Source organism: Hippopotamus amphibius, chromosome 17, assembly GCF_030028045.1.
Source record: "Hippopotamus amphibius kiboko isolate mHipAmp2 chromosome 17, mHipAmp2.hap2, whole genome shotgun sequence".
Classification (NCBI taxonomy): Eukaryota; Metazoa; Chordata; class Mammalia; order Artiodactyla; family Hippopotamidae; genus Hippopotamus; species Hippopotamus amphibius.
This window is the reverse complement of record NC_080202.1, coordinates 47,600,072-47,619,446: the sequence shown is the minus strand read 5'-3', so window position 1 is coordinate 47,619,446 and position 19,375 is coordinate 47,600,072. Positions and strand designations below refer to the sequence as shown.

Below are 19,375 nucleotides of genomic sequence, written 5' to 3'. Positions count from 1 at the left end.
AGATAATTTCCTTTCCACGTGAATAAAGGGCCAGCTGCAATTCGGGAAATCGAGCGAGACTGCGTTTCCACCCCGACACCTATTTTGAAGCAGGAAATCGTGAAGCATACCGTGAAGAAGGCTCTCCCGTAGTTTCCCAGAAGTTTTTAATAAGGTCTCAAGAAATGCTACTAGCTGTTCCTTACTGAGCTCTTTGTCTTGCAAGATTTCGCGTAGCGTTTCTGCAGAAACCAACCTGAAGGCACTGTCCCCGGGCAGCGAAGGGCCTGATTCCTGGTGGAGGGCGTCTACCGGGAAGACCTGCTCCCTGAACACCACCACCGAGGACCACCATTCTGCCGCCAGGTTCTTCCGCAACTCTATACCCAAGGGGCCAAGGCCGGGGTGGCACCCGCTCAGAAGAGAATCTCGGCTAAGCTGTCGCTTGGTGCCGCTGAAAAAACGCCTTTTCTGACAGATCTCTAGCAGCGCCTCGTTCCCCTCACCGCCAGACTCCGGGGCTTCTCCTGACTCGCTCCCCCGGGGCAGCTCTGCGTGCGACCTCAAGGGCCCTACGGAGGAGCCGCTCCCTTCCATCAACTTCTCCGGCTGCCTCCCATCTACTCGACCCCCAAACCCAGACAACAGGCACCTGCAGACTTTCTGGCAGGCCCTAACGGCTGCACCAGAGCGCATAGCCCTCGGGAGTTAAGCCGTACTGTCTCGTATCAGCGGGCTGATCCCAGAAAACTGCTAGAACCGTAAGATCCCGGAGTGCCGCCTGCGCCGGCGCGGCGGAAGTGAGCGTGCGCGCGGCCGGCCCCACCCACGGAAGTGCGTCACCGCGTCCCGGCAGGCGTATCCCACTCATCGAGGATAACGCGGGCCCGTCTCTTCTCACCTGTCAGGTTTGGCTCCTTCTAATGGTTAACACCGATAAAGATCTTTCCCATCTACTTTTCACTCTCTCGCTGTTGCTACTGAATCCGCTTTACCGCCCCCCCCCCTTGTTGCAAATGAGACATCTAAACACTTTGTGGTGTTCTGCAAATTATCACTTAAATACATCTTCTTCGCCTTAACTGTTTATGAAAATAAACCTTGGTTCCCCATTTTTAAAGTTGTAGTCCTTAATGATAGCTTAGAGACTCAGGCCTTCCGTGCATCCCTAGTTAAATGCTGCCGCCATCCTGCCTGCCCTCTTCTGGGAGTGCGCGTGAGCCTTTACAAATTGGTGTTAACAGGGAAGCCCTGGGCCAGCTGCACCTGCCTCCCCTGAAAAATTTAAAAAACAAGCCGCTGAGAAGGGCCCAGCAACATTTAAACTCTCCAGGTTAACGTGGAAGCACAGTCAACCAACCACTCAAGTTGTTCTACCAGAAGACCTAAAAACCCTCCAAAACATGTAACTTGTGAAGACCTGCTTCACAGAAGATCCAGGATTAGACTTGTGACTTTACATCCCCATTTTAACACTTGGAGCCCTTAAGAAAACTGCCCAAATAGTGGAAAAGTGCTAGAGCCCAGATGGAGCAAGATAGTTGATCCCCAAACCCGTGATTTCTACTTCCAGCTTTCCTTATAACAGCTAGGGAAACCTTGGAAGGTTAACCCAGGTGGAAGGAACAAACTACTGTATTCCAGTAGACTACCACGAAGAGACAGTTTATGAAGAGGATAGCAGCTTAGCAACTGAGTTAGCAGAATATGGGAACAGATAAAATTCATCAAGCGTAAGGTAGTGTAGGGCAGGTTCAGAAATTCATTTCATACAAGGTGTGAGAGTTTAAAAAAAGCTAGTAAAACAGTATTGCCCGAAAGCAATTATATTAACTGCAAAGCTGGGTAACAGTAATGTGTGTTTTCCACACTCAGGAAACACAAGAGGCCTAAACGCAAATAAATAAAAGAGAGAATGGGGAGAAAAATCACATTTATTAGTTAAGACAACCACAGGCTGGACACAACACACATGCTAAAAAGTGGACTGTCTTTTAAAACTTACTTCAAAGGTAAATGTTTTCCACAGCCCCACAATCATTTCAGTAAGTGTTTACAAATTAAAAGGCCCACGTTAGACATTAAACAGTAAAATATGTAATAAATACTCCAACCTACCCCAAAAGCTTCTTATAAGTTAAAAGTCATAATGAATTTGACTAATCATGCTATTGAAAACTGCTCAGTTACTAGAGGCTGAATCAGTTTTCAATGTATTAGTCCTAAAAGTACCACTCCTTATCCTGCCCCAGGAAAATTCCAGTTCTTATGTCTTAGAGATAAGGCATTAACACCAATTAAAGCCTCAGTTTAATAATCAGAATTTAAATGAAGCCTCATAAAGACATTTTCTCTCCTTGCTGGGAAGACATTCAGGCCTACTTCTAGCCATCACTGAAATGAACTATTAAGATAGGTTGGTGAGTCAAAGTTAAATCTAAGGCTACCCACTGGATCTTTTTTTTTTTTTTTAACAATAAACACGTTGGCTGTAACCAAAGACCTGTATCATAGTCACTGTGCTTTTTGGTAATGTGGCTTCCTCTAGGTTAACCATTAATTTTGAGGATTTTTTTCATGTTCATGTGAACGTGAATAGACCTTACATTTTGAGTTTCCTGAATTATTGGACATTCATGACTCCCAGTGTGATTATGGTTATGAGCCCCACGAAGCCTGTGAAGACTAGCATCTCTACGCTGCCTGCACTGAGAACACTAAAAATTCAAACTTCGCTCTTGGCCAACCATCTTCAAAGGTGTAGTCCTTCAGCTTTGTTCAATATTTCAGTAATTCACAATACAGCCAAGAGCACAAATATCTCTTTAAAAGAAATTACTTGAAAAATTCTGAAGTTATAAATTTTGCAAAAGGAACAAAGTCATCCATGTTCTCACACTAAGCAGTTTGAGGGTGGGGCTATACAGTTAATTACTTCCTATTTGTTTTAGGATCTCATTTCACCATTCTAACGGATTAAATGACTCACCTGATGTTGGGAGGTACAAACAGAAAGCCTTTATGCAATTTACCCTAGAATTGTTAATCAATCTAAATCAATTGCATTTTAGTCCTTGCGACAGGAACAGATCACTGTGAGAAGGGCCTTCTGATCTCCCCACTTCCCAAAATGAAATTATAGAAAGGAGCAGTCAATCTAGTTTTTATGATTAAAAAACAGACCATCTAAGCCAAGTTTTACATGACATTATATATGTAAAATAAAGTACCATTTCCACTTAATTCAGTCTTCAAATATTTTTTATTGGAAGGCCATGCATTGCCTTCATTTATTGTATTTCAAATCACTGTACATTTACTTTTGTGAAAACACTGCCTGCATTTTCTAGTACAAAAAAAACCTAAAAATTGTTTCAGGAATGTAGAGAAATATCCAACTTAAATAGCGAAAAAGTGCACCATAATTACTGCTGCACTGCAGTCATTTCTGCATTTCCCATGTTTCTTAAATAACTATCTTGTTTGATAACACACAATATAAAGAGCAATTATGAAAAACAGACATTTACATATACTTCTAAAGTCTTATTGAGAATATCCTGTTGGCATTGGATAACCAATCATAGGCGCAGCTGCAGTAGCAGGATATGCATATGCCTGTTGGTTCATACCATTGTGCATATTTGCAACATTACTCCCATATTGCTGAGTGCTATCATAACCATTCTGGTAAGTCCCTGTTGGATTACCAGTCCTAAAACTGGTCTGTATACCAGCAGACACAAAATTACTTCCAAAGCTCCCATTGGTGTAATTTGCAGCACTGTAAACACCATTCTGAGTTTTTGCCCCAAAATCTCTCTTAAGTAGACTAGAGTAACCTCGGTCATAATTTTCCCTGTCTCTAAATGTATTAAATCCACCCCTTTTGCCCGCAGAGTATCTGTCCCGACGGTCATCCTTCATGCCTCCTCTACCCCTGGAACGACCTGTCAAGAAAAAAATTGCAAACTTGATTATTTCCATGGCACAAATCACTACTAACAGAATAGAATTATGTAGCTCTATTTGTATTTTCTGAAGTTTGTTTCACATTGACTTTATTCACCTGCCAATCCCATTTAAATGGCTTTGTAGACAGTTATGTGACCCCCAAACCACCATTTCTTATTAAAGGCTGGTCTTACCTGAACCTCTGTCTTCGACCAACTGAAGCAACTTGGGATTAATTGCTTGATTAGCTTCACGAAGCACAGAGATAAGGTCGCTCACTTGCTTTATGTTATTAGGTGTAAAGAAAGTGTATGCTGTGCCTGTTTTGGTACTGCGAGCAGTTCTTCCAATTCGGTGAATATAATCCTCTGAGGAGTTAGGGTAGTCATAATTGATGACAAATTTCACATCTTCCACATCTGTAAGGTGTTGCAGTGTGGCAAAATAGCAATGTACGGAGTTTTGCACACCACAACAGCCAGACCAAAAATAAAAAGTTAGACAATTGTATTCCCAAGAAGGTATGGGCTGCAAAAAATACAGTTAAAATGGTTATCCATTCCCTGAAGGAATACCATTGAGGTTGAAAGGGGGGTGGGGGAAAAAAAAAAGCACACGTCATCTGTATGCCTCATTACCCACCCAATGATGGAACCTGTCAAAAGGAAGTGTGTATTTCCTAACACATTCCCAAATTACCAAGTCCCCTTACAGATCATCAAGTGACATCTGAATGCTTCTGCGCAGTAGGGCCACTTAAAGGTTCACAGCAACCTCCTCGTGTGCTCTCATTTTGAGGACCTTTCAACAAAAATGTACATGGTCCTTTACATTACACACTTATCAGAAGTTCAAAATTCTGGCCACACTGCTTGTCTTGCCAAGACCTTACAACCGCAGCTGCAAGAAAAACATACCTGTCCCCCAAAAGTTGTTTTTATGCACTGTGTCTCGTCTAGGCAAGCGCTTCCAAGAAGCCAGGATTCACTTGAGAATGTGTCTCTCTCTGGCAGGTCTCGACATGACGACTACTGTGTAGGTGAGGGAGGAACTTTCAAAGCACTGCTTTCTTTTCCCACTGACTAAGTGTGAGAAGTTGCTCCTGCTCTAGATCTTATGTGCCAGTACTCACCAATTTGTAAAAGGCTTAGTACCTTTTAAAGCTGCTCTCTCCATTTCAAACTTGAACAAAAATTTCATTGAACATTGAAGTTTGGAAATATTTCTTCGACATTTCAGCAAACTCACTGAAACTCAAAGACCCACAGATCACAGTAAACAGTTTGAAACAATGCTGTACCATGGCAGTCATGCAAAGCATGGGACAGAAGAAATACCACGGCAGTGAACTGTGAGGATAACTTCCATTTTTTTCCCCCGGAGAGAACAGTTTACGGGGCAGAGGTGGTATGTTCTGCCTTTTGAAGATTACTGGCACACTTTCAGCTTTTCACCTAATCGACTGGAAGCAGCCAGCCGATCACTAGTCCTCCATCCCCCTCGAGTCCTCCGATTGTCATGCCTAGGCCTTGCCACAAAGACTGCACCTTTATATGAAAAAAACTTAGAAAAAATGCAGAGGTTAAAGAAAGCAATAAACTTTCTTTAAAAAAGTTATATGGAGATCTTCTGGGAAATCAAGCCACGAATTCGAGTTTGTACTAACCTAGCCCTCTGGAGGCCACATCTGTAGCAATCAGAATAGGAGCCTTTCCATGTTTGAATTCTGCAAAAGAAGGCACATATGTAAACACTGATATAAATGGGATTCTAGGTTTTGAGGGAAGAAAAAAAAACTTCACTTGAAGTACTTACCATTTAGAACCCAGTCTCGTTCCTGTTGACTCTTGTCACCATGGATACCCATGGCAGGCCACCTAAATTCAAAACTGCATTAGTAAACTCGCATTTAAAACCTCAGACTTTAACCAAGTGCTTAACTGATTTTTAATTTCACATGAAATAATGCATAGTCTTACCTACACTACCAGATTATTACCATCTTTGAAACTCAAACCTATCACCCCTGATTAAAAGTCTGCCCCTCCCTTAAACTCATCTCTAATAAATATCTGCTTCAATGGAAGAAGCCCACATACCCATCTCTCCTCATTTTTCTAGTGAGTTCATCACATCTCCTTTTGGTTTCAACAAAAACAATGGTTTTATTCTCCTTCTCACTCATAATCTCTTCCATTAGACGAATAAGCCTTGAAAGAAGCAAAAAATGGTGAATTCTAAAAGAAGTCCATGGTTATGATGAGTGAAACACTAACTTTAATTCACATGGCTACAGTTGAAAACACCTGCTTAACCTTTTAAATAGTTCTACCCTTGGTCCTTAAATAAACCATAAGACAAGTTTTTTTCTGTAAGAATGCTATAAAATGGTGATAGCCAATTACCTGAATGAAGGAAGCAAAACAATTTTCAGAATGACTGATGGACTAATTTCAAGTTACTATCCAGATTCCACCCAACTGAAAGTCACTTTTAAGGTAAACATGTGAAGCAGCGTATCTGTAAGGTTTTTAGAGTTAGACTTACTTTTCATCCTTTTCTACGTCATGACACACATCCACAATCTGAAGAATGTTGTGATTTGCACTCAGTTCTAGTGCACCAATGTTTATATGAATATAGTCTTTCAGGAAATCTTCAGCAAGCTGTCTTACTTCTTTTGGCCAAGTAGCACTCCACATTAAAGTTTGCCTATCGGGCTAAAAATTTTTGGATTTAAAAAAAAGCATTGTATTCTAAGAATGAATTCAGAGCTAAGTTTGAAGGGATAATACATTTGAAGGGTACTTACTCTTATCTGATCCACAATCTTCCTTATTTGGGGTTCGAATCCCATATCAAGCATCCTATCCGCTTCATCAAGGACAAGGTAGGTTGTTCTTCTTAGATTGGTTTTCCCACATTCTAAAAAGTCAATCAGTCTTCCAGGTGTTGCAATACAGATTTCCACACCTTCAATTAAACACACAAATATAACCATGACACCTAGAACTTTCAGCACCATCAGTGACAAATAAAACCTTTTTTGTTATATACCTCTCTCCAAATCACGTATTTGTGGTCCCTTGGGAGCACCACCATAAATGCAAGTAGACTTCAAGCGACATGCTCTACAGTATTCAGCAGCCACTTGCTGTACCTGTTGGGCCAGTTCCCGAGTTGGTGCCAGCACCAAGCACTAGGGAAGGAAAAAGTGGAACACCTTTAGCAGAGTCCTGGATTCTAGTTTTAAAGTGCTAATTTACTAGCATCACACCAGCAGATGACTTGTCAATATCCAAAGCAGCTTTGTCTCTAGCTAAACTAAGTAAAGTAACTAACATCTCTACATAAAAGCACCACAAATTGTTTTTTGCTATGTATTCTACAAATCTCTATTCTTCTAACCAAAAATTAAAATAACACACATGTACACTTACAATAGGCCCATCACCTCTCTCTAGGAATGGCTGATGATTGATGTGGACGATGGCAGGTAGCAAATACTGTTGAGGGGGAGCAAACAACATAAGTTATCTTAAAATACTTTTGGTTTCTTTTAATTCCCAACCCATTTTCTCTAGCACCCACCACATAACTCAAAAGTTCTCCCAAACTTACAGACAACGTCTTCCCAGATCCAGTTTGTGCTACCCCAACCATATCCAATCCACTTAGAGCAACTGGCCATCCCTGAGCTTGAATAGCTGTGGGTTCAGTAAAGTTCTGCCTTGCAATCACATCCATGACGTTTGCTGTAATTATCAACAGCAATTACATAAAAATCAGTAACGCCAAAAAAGAAGAAATTAAAAAGAAAAAAAAAGATGGGGAAAACTAGCACTTACCAGGGAAGTTTGCTTCATAAAAATTCAGAACTGGCTTTGGGCAGTTGTGACCTCTAACTGTAATTTCCTTGCTTCTTCTATATGTCTCTACCTCTTGCTACAAAATAAATCATAAAAATCCTGTTAAGTCTCATGACAACTCCCCCTAACTAAAAATGTAACCCCCTACATTTATAATTACCTACTTTAACACAACCTTTTAAAATTTGGATCCACATACAAAAGCTGTAAATAGTACAAGAACCACCTATTATGTTATACTCAACCATTCAGTTTCCAAAAGTGAGCAACACCTCTTCCGCAGCTGCTTACTCGGAAAACATAAATTTCCAGTCAGATTTTGATTCAGTGAAAAGTCACTGATGAAGCCACATGAAATTACTCACTGCTGTACGCCTGGCCAAATCAGGGTGTTCTTGATAAAAATTCTTCTCAAATTTGGGCAGCTCATCAAGATTCCACTTCTTTTTAACCAGTTTCTCCCCAGGGTTTCCAAACTTCTTTCCAGATAAAGGCCCTGCCCTACTTCCTCCAAATCGAGGCGCACCGAATCTAAAATTAAAAAGAAAAAAAAAAAAGTTACTCACATTTTCAAACGTGTACAGACTCATTTACTACCCCTGAGCACAGGCTAAAGATCAATGAAAGACTTCTGGAGATAAAAAACCCAGCGCAGTCCTTAGTGATGGTCACGCTTTCAAAAGCCACAATTTGCACCGCATCCCTCTCATTTCTCATTGTATCAAGTCCACATCACTGAAGGCAAATCAACAGCCCGGGATTTACCAGGTCAGAAACTGGCTGCCCAAGCACTAGAAGTTCAGATTACAAGGATAGACAACAGCTGGTGACTACTAGTCTTTCCTACGAGCTTAAGAATTCAATGTCTAAGAAAAACAACAAAGAAAGCAGACGTTTAACAGCAATGCTATTTACCAGCTGTCCTTTAGCAAAAGAGCTTTGGTTTTAACGAATAACGGAACAGCACAGGTAGTGAGAGCAGAACACGGAGGGAGGTCTCGGGGACAGTTATGCAAGCCAATCGAGTTGGGGGGATCCCGCAGAAGGGCTCCCAAGCAAGGTAGCAAAATTACATAACTTAAGGAAAAAGAGGAGGAGGAGCTGAAGACTACCGGGGGAGGAGTCCCGGCCCGGGCGGAGTCGGCCGGGCGGCGTTCCCGCTGGGGCGGCGCTTCCCCCTTTGTCTCGCATTTCTCTCTGCGCCACATTTTCTCGACGCTGCCATTTTGAGCTCCTCCGCCGGGCGGGGTAACAAAGGCGCCGCCGCCATGTCCGCCGCCGGCATTTTCTACCCACAGCTCGGCCACATGGCGGATTCCCGCGGCGCCAGCCACCCTCCCGCCCTCGCCGCATTAACTGCTTCGGGAGACGGCCCCCTCAACACCCACAGAACCCCCAGGGCCCTCAAACACCTCCCGAAAGGTGGCATCTAAGAGCGGCGACTTCGCCTCGAAGCGCTGCGCTTCCCTCCCCTCGAAATGCGCTCCTCGAAATTCTCGCAATAGCTGCTAAATCATGGAGGCCGCGACGCCCACTCCCAAACAAAAGGCCACCTTCAGAGCCGTTAGCAAGAAACTCCCGGCCGGTTTTGGACAAACATCAAAATGGCGCAAGCCTTTTTCGATAGCGGAGGCCAAAGGATAGGCGGAACAAGCTACGTTTCCACCGCCACCCCGCCCCCCACAACCCTCATCGGCCTCCCAACCCCCACCCGCCGGGCCTGACAGGTCGGTCCCCACACTCACCCTCGATCTCGGCCGCGGTCTCGGTCACTCGAATAACCCGACATGGCGTCAATGGTTGCGGTTGGCGGGAAGCGAAGCGGAGAGAATCGGGTGCGACGAGTCGCTGGAGGTAGCTCCGGCGACGGCGAAGCCTTGCGGGGGCGGCAGCAGCGGAGGGACGGCGATGACAGGAGCCGGAGCTGCCCCACGAGAGACCGGTAGAAATGAATGAGGTGCCAGCGGCGTCCCGGCAGCCGGTTTTATAGCCTGGACCGCCTCCTCCGCCGCACGGAACGCTGGGAGCCGCTCTATGACCTAATCACCCCGCCCTGGCGCAGAGGCCGCAACGCCAGCCGGCGTTCCGGAATCCGCCATGTTCCCGCCCCTCCCCCCGCGGCCCCTCCCTCAGCGTGGCCAGTCTTTCGCCCCTTTTAAGGGTGGACCCGGCCACCCACCACTGGGATGCCTCAGCCTACACTCTCTTGACTTCACCTTTTTCTCGTCTTTCACACCTCAAGGAAGCCACCGCGCCCTTTTCCAGGTCCAGCCCAGACAATAAAATGGCCAACCCACTCTGTCCACTTGGAAATGTTTACGTCTCCAAAGAGTTCACGCCCATAACCAACCAGGACGGGAAGGCGGAGCCTGACATTGTCACGTGGCTGCCCCGCCCACCGGGTGAGCGGGCCGCACTACTTTCTCAGTTGGCGTCGGCGGAGGAGTACAAGACGGAATGGCTCACCGGAAGTGCTGTGCTAATGTCCCCGGGAGATCGGCCAGGGCTGCTGGGTGACCTGGGCTGTCAAACCCACCCACCCACCCGAGAACCCCTTAGCGGGATCTGGCCGGCGGAGAATGGTATCTAGAGCCCGCAAACCACCGCCTCGGCACGTGCTGAGAAAGGAAGTGCTTCCGTGGTGACCAATCAGCAGCGAGAAGCCGTTTTAACGTCCCTCCCTCTCCCGCTCCACCTTCCCCGCACTCTCCCTCAGTCCCCCTTCCTGTCAGCGCTGCGTCTGCGCTGCGCGGCCCTCCCAGGACACCGTCCCGCGCGCGTTCGTTTAAGAGTCCGGCGGCGCCCTGCCTCCGCGACATGGCCGGCTCAGAGGCTGGTGAGTCTCGGGCTAGAGCCCCGGTTGTGTGTGGACTGAAGCCGTACAATCCAAGTCCCTGAGCGCCCTTGCCCGTCTCATCTAGAGGCCTCGGGCGGCTCTGGGCTGCCGGTGGGGCTCCTGACAGACACTCCGTGGTAGTCGGCGGGTTCTCTGGGTGGGGCCTCTCAGCCCCGCTCCCTGGCCCCTTTGAAGTGTCGGGCCTGATTTTGGGGTCGGGGAGAGAAGGGCCTTGCGGCGAAGCCCGCCGCAACTCCCGAACCCTGGCTGCAAGAGGGGCGGTCAGAAAGTGTCTTTCCCGGGGCTGGTATTTCTCTGGGAAGTGTGCCCTCTGCTCTTGCACTGTGGGGACTGAGGCCATACCTGCATCCGTATTGAACGTTTGAGGACTGGCACTCTAAATATCTGTTGATGCTCCTCTGCAGACTTTTCAGTGCTTTCTAGAGTAAAGCGGGTGTGTCCAGCACCGCTTTTGAAAAGCGAATTGATTTGGTCGTCTAGGACGCTTTCCTTCTTTTCTCCAAGACAGCGTTCAAACCAGTTGTCATGGTTTGCTCAGCTGTGAGTAATGGTCATGGGGAGAGGGAGGTAATGTGCCTGACGACACTCTTACACATACACACACTTATTTCTAGAATATACTGAAGATAACGCACACAGAGTAAAAGAACTTTCCCAATAATCGCCAATTATCTCGGGGAACTAGTGTTTCATGCTTCCTAAATTACCTTTGGTCGAGAAATCGTTGAAATAATTTTGCTAATCCCAACAGTAGAGGGGTGATACACAGGAGGCTTCCACAGTATTGGTAACTTGCTAGTTCTGAGTTTAGAGACGTTTTTATGTATTTTCCATGTTTCCTTTCGTATACATCAAATAGAATTAAAAATACAACTGGCAAATGCAGTAGTATTGGTGTCATTACTCCAGTTCTTAACAGCCTAAGTTAATTACCACCTGTTTGGCCTCAGAAATTCCAACTTGTACAAGATAATTGGGTAAAAACATGACTAATGCTATGGGGAATTTGAAGCAACATCCATTAATTAGTTTCTAGTAACCTCAGATTATCATTAACAAACTGTCTTATATATGACATAATATTCCTGTTTACTTGTAAATGTGTTTTAAATAAAAAGACTTGTGTGTGGCTTGTAAAATGAGAACTATGGTAAGTAACCTAAAATTTTAGGTTGCAACAGTGAGAATTGGATTTGCATCATAGTTCTGACTACATTGAAATTATAGCTTTTTGGAAGTCATCCCAAGAAATTAAATACCTCTTTTTAAAAGTCATGCCTAGGAAGGTCTTTGCAAACAGAATTCAGTGTCTTTTAATGGGGTTGTTTTTTTTTTTGTTTTTATAAATTTATTTTATTTATTGGCTGCATTGGGTCTTTGTTGCTGCACGCGGGCCTTTTCTAGCTGCTGTGAGCTGCGGCTACTCTTTGTAGTGCGCAGGCTCCTCTTTGTAGTAGCTTCTCTTGTTAGGGAGCACGGGCCCTAGGCGCGTGGACTTCAATAGTTGCGGCGCATGGGCTCAATAGTTGCGGCACATGGGCTCAATAGTTGTGGCGCACGGGCTTAGTTGCTCCGTGGCCTGTGGAATCTTCCCAGAGCAGGGCTTGAACCCGTGTCCCCTGCATTGGCAGGCAGATTCTTAACCACTGCACCACCAGGGAAGTCCAAGGGGGTTGTTTTTTAAATGAATGTATATGACTTTTTCTAGTACTAGTTAAGACTGATCTTTAACCTTCCTTTCCCAACAGAGTGGGTAACCATTGCCAATAATCTTCTCTTGAAATGTCACATACACCTGAGGATTCAAGAACTAGGAGACTGTGATGCTAATGTTTTTATTGCTCTTTACCAATCCATTTTAGGAGAAAAGGTGCCAGGTAAGGTGACTTAAAAGTGGGAGTAACAATGTCTATATGTTAAGTTGGAAATTTTTAGTGCTTTTTAGTTAGATCCAATAGTATATATAAAATCTTGTTTCCTCTTTGCATCTTATTTCTTTCTAAATAATAGCATTCATTGCCTTAATGAATACCTTTGGAGACCCACTTGTAATAACTGCCTTGATCATTAACTGTCTAATCATTTATAATGCCCTGTGAAAATCACAACTTTTCTGTAAATGTACCTTCAGAGGTTCTAAAATTGAGTGGTATTTGGAAACTTGTTGAGTCCCGGTATTTAACCAATGTTATGGATAAGAATTGTTGCTTGTACTATGTTCCCGGTTAAATATCTCAGAGTCCTTATCCATAGATTGCTCTGCTGCCTCTGTATCTTTGTATAGTTTATAACTATTAAGCGCTAAGGCTCTGTATAATCTCTCTTCCCTCCATTATCATGAGTCAGTGCCCTCATCACTTGGAGTAATGAGATGGCCTCCAGCTGGTATCTTTGATACTAGTCTCAACTCTTTTTAGAGTTCAGAGGCATGTAGTTATTAGACCAGTCTTTTAAAATACTTTTTTCATCCTTTCCCAAGACATTCTTCTTCCTCAATACCAGAGGAGAAACTCCAAATTTAAGTTGTTAAAATCTTTCTGCACTCTGGTCTATGCTGATCTTTTAAACCTTTATACCAATAATTCCCAGTAGGCTGCTTTACCAGGACATACACGAACCCTACGTTCACGCCTGTTGTGGGTTTTTTGCTCTCACGGAAAGCAGCCTGTGATTATGGGTTAAAGTCTCATCTCGTGGATTCTCTCCGTTGTTAGAGTATTAGCATCTCCTTGAATTTAGAGACCTTTTTAACTTTCTTTATCATGGTGCTTATTATAGAGCATGTTCGTATATATGTTGGTTGAATAAATATTCAACCATATTTAGTGAATAAATATTCAATCAGCAAAGATTCTACTATGTGGAATTCAGGGTCTCTTTATCTGTATGTTATAGCCTGCTCTGTTTGGGCAGCGCTCAGAGGCCTGGTCAGAGACAGGTTGATGAAAACTTGGACCCTTATAGATGCAAAATTATGTAGTTTTTTTCCCACAGACCTCATAGCTATTCCCAGGAGTCAAGAGGATGAAGCTCACAATGTACAAGCAGTAATTGATTCGCTGGCTTTGGATTACCTGCAGGTCAGCTTGTCTCACATAACAGGTTGGTATATACTTAACCATCAAATAATTTTGCATTTTGCTAAAATAATTTGTTGGGTAGAATCCTAGATACTTTTCAAGCAAATGAGTAAGCTTATGAAATAGACTCAACAGCAAGACTGAGCCAAGACAATTCACTGGTGTAGTTAAGACAGCCATCCTTAAAAGCTTTTCCAGGAGAGTCATACACTGAGTTTGGGATAGGTCTAAGATATAAGAATCTTACCTGATAGTTTGAGGTGTGTTTTGTTGTTACTGTTACTTTAAAGTTACCATTCTGCTTGTTTGTAGTAGCTAAAAATTAGAAACACTTAAATGTCCGTTAATAGGGACAGGTTAAATAAATTATGGTAGCTCCATGTAGGGAACTACTCTGCAGCTGTGAAAGATAATTGGTGATGCTCTGTATATACGGTGTTCCATATTAGTGGAATGACCTGTAATATATATTGTATGAGAAAAATGTGGTGCAGTCATAATGCTAATGTGCAGAACATGCTACTATTTGTAAAAACGAAGGTGGGGAGAAAATATATGCAGTTGATTGAATGCCAGAGGACTCTCTAGAAGCATATGCAATAAACCTGTAATAGTCATTGCCTCCAACGAGAGGAACTACAGGGCTGCAGGACAAGGGTGGGATGAGACTTTTCATTTTATACGTTTTGCACTTTTTGAATTTTGAACCATGTGAGTATATTATCTGTTCAAAATAAATAAAACTGTAAATTGCTTTTCATCCTTTTTCCAAAAAAGTGTACATGCTTGTATTCAAAAGCCAAACATACCAAATACAATTGTAAATCCCTATTTTTGGTAGATAGAAAATGAGGATTATTTCAGTAAATTATTTTAAGCTAATGAACAGTGGAAATCTTGGGGACTTAAATCTATACTTAAGTCACTAAGCGAAGGTTTATGCTACTCTGACAGTCGTTGAAAGAGATAGGTTAATCAGGATCAGTGATTTACGTCTCTTATTTTGATATTAATAAGAACAAATTTTTACAAAAATAGTCTTAAGTTTTTTAGTGCATTTCTAGGTGAGTAAATGTGGTAAATTAGTTTGGAGAAAATTCATTTTGAGGGATAACCCTGGGATTTCCCAGTTCTTTTGAAATTTGGAATGGCTTTATCACCCATATAGGGTAATTTCTGGTGTTTGTATTTACTGTGTAAACATACGGTATACCAAGGTTGTGTCTTCTTATGGAAGTTTTTGATGCAGAGCTGCCCCGACAACTTATACCCACCGCACGGAAAGTTGCAAAATTGCTTACCTCCTCCAGTAGACTGCAAAGCAGCTTTTTACTCCTTGTGTGCTGTTTAAAGCAGTTTCTCCTACACCGCGAAGCACTGCATTCTGGCAGACTGTCTTAGTTGCTGGGTTGGCAGAGTATGTTCCCCATCCTGGAAACCAGATGTCTTGGGTATGTCCTTGGGGTATGCTTGTGTATCTTCTTAAGCCAGAAAACATAGGGCTTAAAAACAAGATTTCTGTTAAGTTGTTTTAAACAGAAAAAAAACTGTCAAACATTGACTGTCTTTACTAGTGTTGTAAAACAGCAAATTTCTGGTTTAGGTTTGTTTTGCATCGTGACTGAGGTTATGAATGGCTAGATTATCTCAAATATCGAATTTCTACTCTGCTTCTCCCATACTTGTTTGAATTCATGCCAGGTCTGATCTCCAAAAGGAGAACCCAAGTGTCTCAGCAGTTAAGTTCCATCCATACCTGATGTTGATTGGAGTCCATTTTATGTGACATTAAACATATCAAGTTTCCATGCTTTTGCCAGCCCATTTTTTGTCAACATTTCAACTTAACATTTATTAAAAGTCTATTATGGGCCAGGTACTGTGCTAAGGACTGTTTAAAGAATAATTTCTAGGTATAAAGTGGGTATAGTGGGAGGTAAGGCTGGAAAGGTTGGGGATGAGGTGAAATTAAAAGGGGTTTTATATGCAGGGACCCAGGGTCAGTTTTTAATCAAAAAATGGCATAATCTATACAGAGTGAATAGGAGTTAGCAAATTTCAAAAATTAGGAGTTCATGATGAGAGTATCCCAGGTTTCTTTGTTTTGTTTTATCTTATCCTACTGCTATTGTTTTCAGAACAAACCACCATCTAGAAGTAGGATTCCATAATCTGAAAGTGTCCCCTCCTGCAGTTTTTTTTAATCAGCCTATTAAAGTTCAGCTTAGTTGCTTTGTACTTTGGTATACAACTTATAGGATGAAGTCCACTTATTTTGCTTCCTGGTAAATGAAGGACTATGCCAATGAACTATCAACCATAATATTCAGGACTACCCTTTTTTCTTCAGTTGTAATCAAGCATCAGGAAATAAATGTTTTTAATATTTATAATGTCATTTTTTCTCCTGGATTAATTTATAATCCTTGTATCCTGAAAAATATTTTCACAGTGATATATCCATTTCAAAATTATGAGGTTTTCAATTTCTTGGTTAATTTTTTTTAATAGCTCTGTATTCTGTGTTCAGGAGAAAATATAGTGAAAGGAGATAAAGAATCAATTAAGAATCTCCTAGAAATATTTGATGGGTTGCTGGAGTATCTTACAGAACACATCAGTGAAACATCTCATGAGAAAAGTAAGTTTAAGAAAAAAATTTGGTTTGATTTATATTCTGTTTTATGTCCCTTTTTGTCTTTTATCTTTTTGTCTACTTTTCTCCATAGGAATTAGAATCGCTAATACGCTATATCTGATAAATTTAATTGTAAATTTCAATTCTCACTGTTTCAAGTGATTGAAAACTCTTTCCTAGACTATCATCATGTCCTTTGTCAACTTGGATATTGCTTCTAAATTACTTTAAAGCTAATCTATAATGGAAAGCTAAATTTGTCTAAAATGGCTTATTGTGCTATTATTACATGAAGTTCCTTACTCCAAAATTCCCTGTCAGAGCTGCCATTTTTGTTACAAATTTGGATATTGCTGAGGCATCAACAGGAAGAGTTGATACATTTCAGCCTTCAACCTACACTGTAGGTTTGTGACAGCCTGAATATTTTTTATTTTACTCTTCAAGTAACTCAGCTCCCCAGATTGTAACAGTTTGTTGTATGAAATTTTGATATTATGTTTTTAAATGATAAAGATCAATTGTTGCTGTATTATTTTCTAAAGTCGTTGTGGTTATTTAAACTGGATCATTAGTGTGTAAGAGCTGTTCATAATCTTTGTCCATAAGTCCCACTTCTAAGGATTTGTCCTAAGGAAATAATCCAAAGGAAAGTTAGGTGCTTGAATGTCTTCATGCAATGTTATTTATCATTGAAAAGAAAAAAAAAAACAAAAACCAAATATTTCTTAACAATTTGAGATTGGTCAATAAATAATACTGTATTAATGTACAGTGAATAATATGTGACCCATATTAGAATGGGTTTACTATTGTAAAGTTATCCAAAACAAGTTTTTAGCAGCAATAGCAATTAATGTAAATTCTGATACAAATGAAGACCAAAAATTGAGGCAGGCTCATCATTCCTAATTCTCACATTGTTGATGGTGAGACCTGTGCTGTGAATATAACATCTGAAATTACTCTTAAATTCTCTAGTTAGAAATAGTTTTCTACCTTTTATCCTTGTTGCTGAAAAGATTTAAAAGCATATAGAGATGAGGCCTAGAAGGAAAGATTGAAAGGCATGCCATAGTGTATATTTCTTTTTTTTTTTATTTCAAAAAACTCTTGAGTGTTTAACATATGTTAAATATCAACCTAGGTACTCTGGGAAAATTCAGAACTGCATGCCATGTTTATTGCTCTTAAAGAAACCTGTACTCAAGTCAGGGAGACTGTCATAAATACATACAGTAAAAACATTGTAGGGGAATTGGGAGGGAGTGAATGACATGTGTAAACTCACCTAATTCAAGGCTACCAGTAGGTATGTCGATGCTCTGTGGCTTTTTAGTCATTTTAGCAGCAAGATGAAGAGGAGCAAAACCACCTAGAAGAGACTGATTAACTTGAAATGTTCTAATGACAGCAGTTTTTATGATGTAGTACTTGATGGCATGTAGGAGAGGGATGATAGGCAGTGGGATGGAGAGGAGGACAGAACTGAGAGATACTTCTTTGTGAGGCTGGTAATAATGAAATGCTGAGTTGGAGATCTTCTCAGGAGAGTTCAGTAGGATATGGTGAGCTTAGTGCTGCTAGGAGGGAGTTGCTCAGATGGCACCTCCTTATGTGATGGTACTGTAGTTGGAGAATATTTCCTAAAGTCTGATTCTCACCTTTGCAGGTCCAAGTTTATATAGCAGTATTACCTAGAGTTGATCAAAATCTTCAAAATGCCAATTAATGATGGGAAATAAATCTTTATTATCACTAGTCATGTCAGGTACAGAGCAGTTTTTTCTGAGCTAGCATTATTATTTACCACTGAAGATAAAGGGATTTGAAGGCAGACTGTGGGCTCAGTGCTGCCCCTCACTGTCTGACTCACTAAGTTTCATCCCTCACTATATGACAGAAGCTCTCTAAGCCTCATTTTTCTCATCTGAAATTCTTTCATGGTTGTAGTGAAGGTTAATATATATGCATAAATAGTTTGGTACTGAGTCTAGCCCAGAGTAAATACACAATGAGTATTGATTAATGGTGTTAAAATATTGCTTGGTGACTGTAGAAACTGAAAAAAGTGAAAGTGGATGTTTGAACAGGAAATTTTTAGAAGTGGGACAGGAATATCCAGAGGGGTAGGTCTGAGGTAGGAGATTTCACCCACACACCTCCTGCAGTCATGCCCCCGGTGAGTTACTGCCACGATGAAAGTGTATTTCTCAAGTATGTTGGGTAGAAAAAAGGTTGATAGTCTTTCTCTTTTTTTTTTTTCTTGGCCACACTGTGTGGCATGCGGGATCCTAGTTCCCTGAGGAGGGATCAAACTTGTGTCCCCTGCAGTGGAAGCACAGTCTTAACTACCCAACCACCAGGGAATTCCCAAGGGTGATAGTCTTAAGGAAAATTTCATCGACACTTTGATGTGGTCTCACTCTTAGGCTAGGGCATGCTTGTTTTGGAGCTTGAGGTAGGCTGACACAATCATGTTTTTCTGAAGCCACACCCTAGTCATCTTTCCTCAGACATCCCTCACAGATAGAGAGGTATAAAGAATAATAAATGAACCTACCACCTAGCTTAAAAAATAAAACATTGCTAATACAACTGTAGACCCTGCCTTTAAAGCAACACTTGTGTTGCTTCTTTGTTATGCAAGTAATGCATGCTCATTGCAAGTAATGATTTGGTTCTTATTTCACTTTCACAAGAGCCCAGTTTACCAGGAAGGGGTTGAGGGTATTTTACTGTCCTTACCTCTACCCATCCTATATAGAGAAATAGTTGTATTATTTTGGGGATTTTTTTGGTATTGCTTTTATCTGTTCTAAACAGGTGAAACTGAACAGGGTTCTAAAGAATCCCATCGAAGAGACCCTTTGGAAGATCGAGAAAGTACTAAAGAGTCCAGATCATCGTGGAAAAGAGTTTCTTTTGAGAGGTAGCACTCAGTGTCTGTGAATTTAATCAAAACAAGTTAATCTTTTGCGTCTACTAAGATTTAAAA

At 41.8% G+C, this 19,375-nt stretch overlaps 3 protein-coding genes across 6 annotated transcripts in view; 1 reads left to right on the top strand and 2 right to left on the bottom strand.

The window, feature by feature from the left end:
* POLG2 (DNA polymerase gamma 2, accessory subunit) overlaps positions 1-3,085 on the bottom strand; it is a 39,761-nt gene extending 36,676 nt beyond the window's left edge. For both annotated transcript variants that reach the window (XM_057716335.1, XM_057716334.1), the window contains exon 1: positions 111-3,085. In XM_057716335.1, coding sequence (XP_057572318.1) covers positions 111-675 — 565 coding nt within the window. In that variant the 5' untranslated portion in view covers positions 676-3,085. The remainder of the gene's footprint in view (positions 1-110) is intronic.
* A 137-nt stretch (positions 3,086-3,222) lies between these two features.
* Positions 3,223-10,164, bottom strand: DDX5 (DEAD-box helicase 5). Its single transcript, XM_057716333.1, has 14 exons — positions 10,019-10,164; positions 9,548-9,726; positions 8,168-8,333; positions 7,782-7,878; positions 7,555-7,688; positions 7,374-7,439; positions 6,991-7,132; positions 6,746-6,906; positions 6,481-6,653; positions 6,033-6,143; positions 5,749-5,810; positions 5,600-5,659; positions 4,128-4,352; positions 3,223-3,929 (listed from the first exon to the last, which is right to left on the bottom strand). The coding sequence occupies exons 2-14, from the start codon at positions 9,589-9,591 to the stop codon at positions 3,526-3,528; spliced, it is 1,845 nt and encodes a 614-aa protein (XP_057572316.1). The 5' UTR covers positions 9,592-9,726; positions 10,019-10,164; the 3' UTR covers positions 3,223-3,525.
* A 297-nt stretch (positions 10,165-10,461) lies between these two features.
* The window catches only part of CEP95 (centrosomal protein 95), a 50,528-nt gene continuing 41,614 nt past the window's right edge, over positions 10,462-19,375 (top strand). The window contains exons 1-5 of one of the 3 annotated variants that reach the window (XM_057716329.1): positions 10,462-10,638; positions 12,408-12,536; positions 13,654-13,761; positions 16,270-16,380; positions 19,204-19,309. In XM_057716329.1, the coding sequence (XP_057572312.1) occupies positions 10,620-10,638; positions 12,408-12,536; positions 13,654-13,761; positions 16,270-16,380; positions 19,204-19,309 (473 nt within the window). In that variant the 5' untranslated portion in view covers positions 10,462-10,619. The remainder of the gene's footprint in view (positions 10,639-12,407; positions 12,537-13,653; positions 13,762-16,269; positions 16,381-19,203; positions 19,310-19,375) is intronic. The other 2 variants (XM_057716330.1, XM_057716331.1) reach the window with 2 other exon arrangements.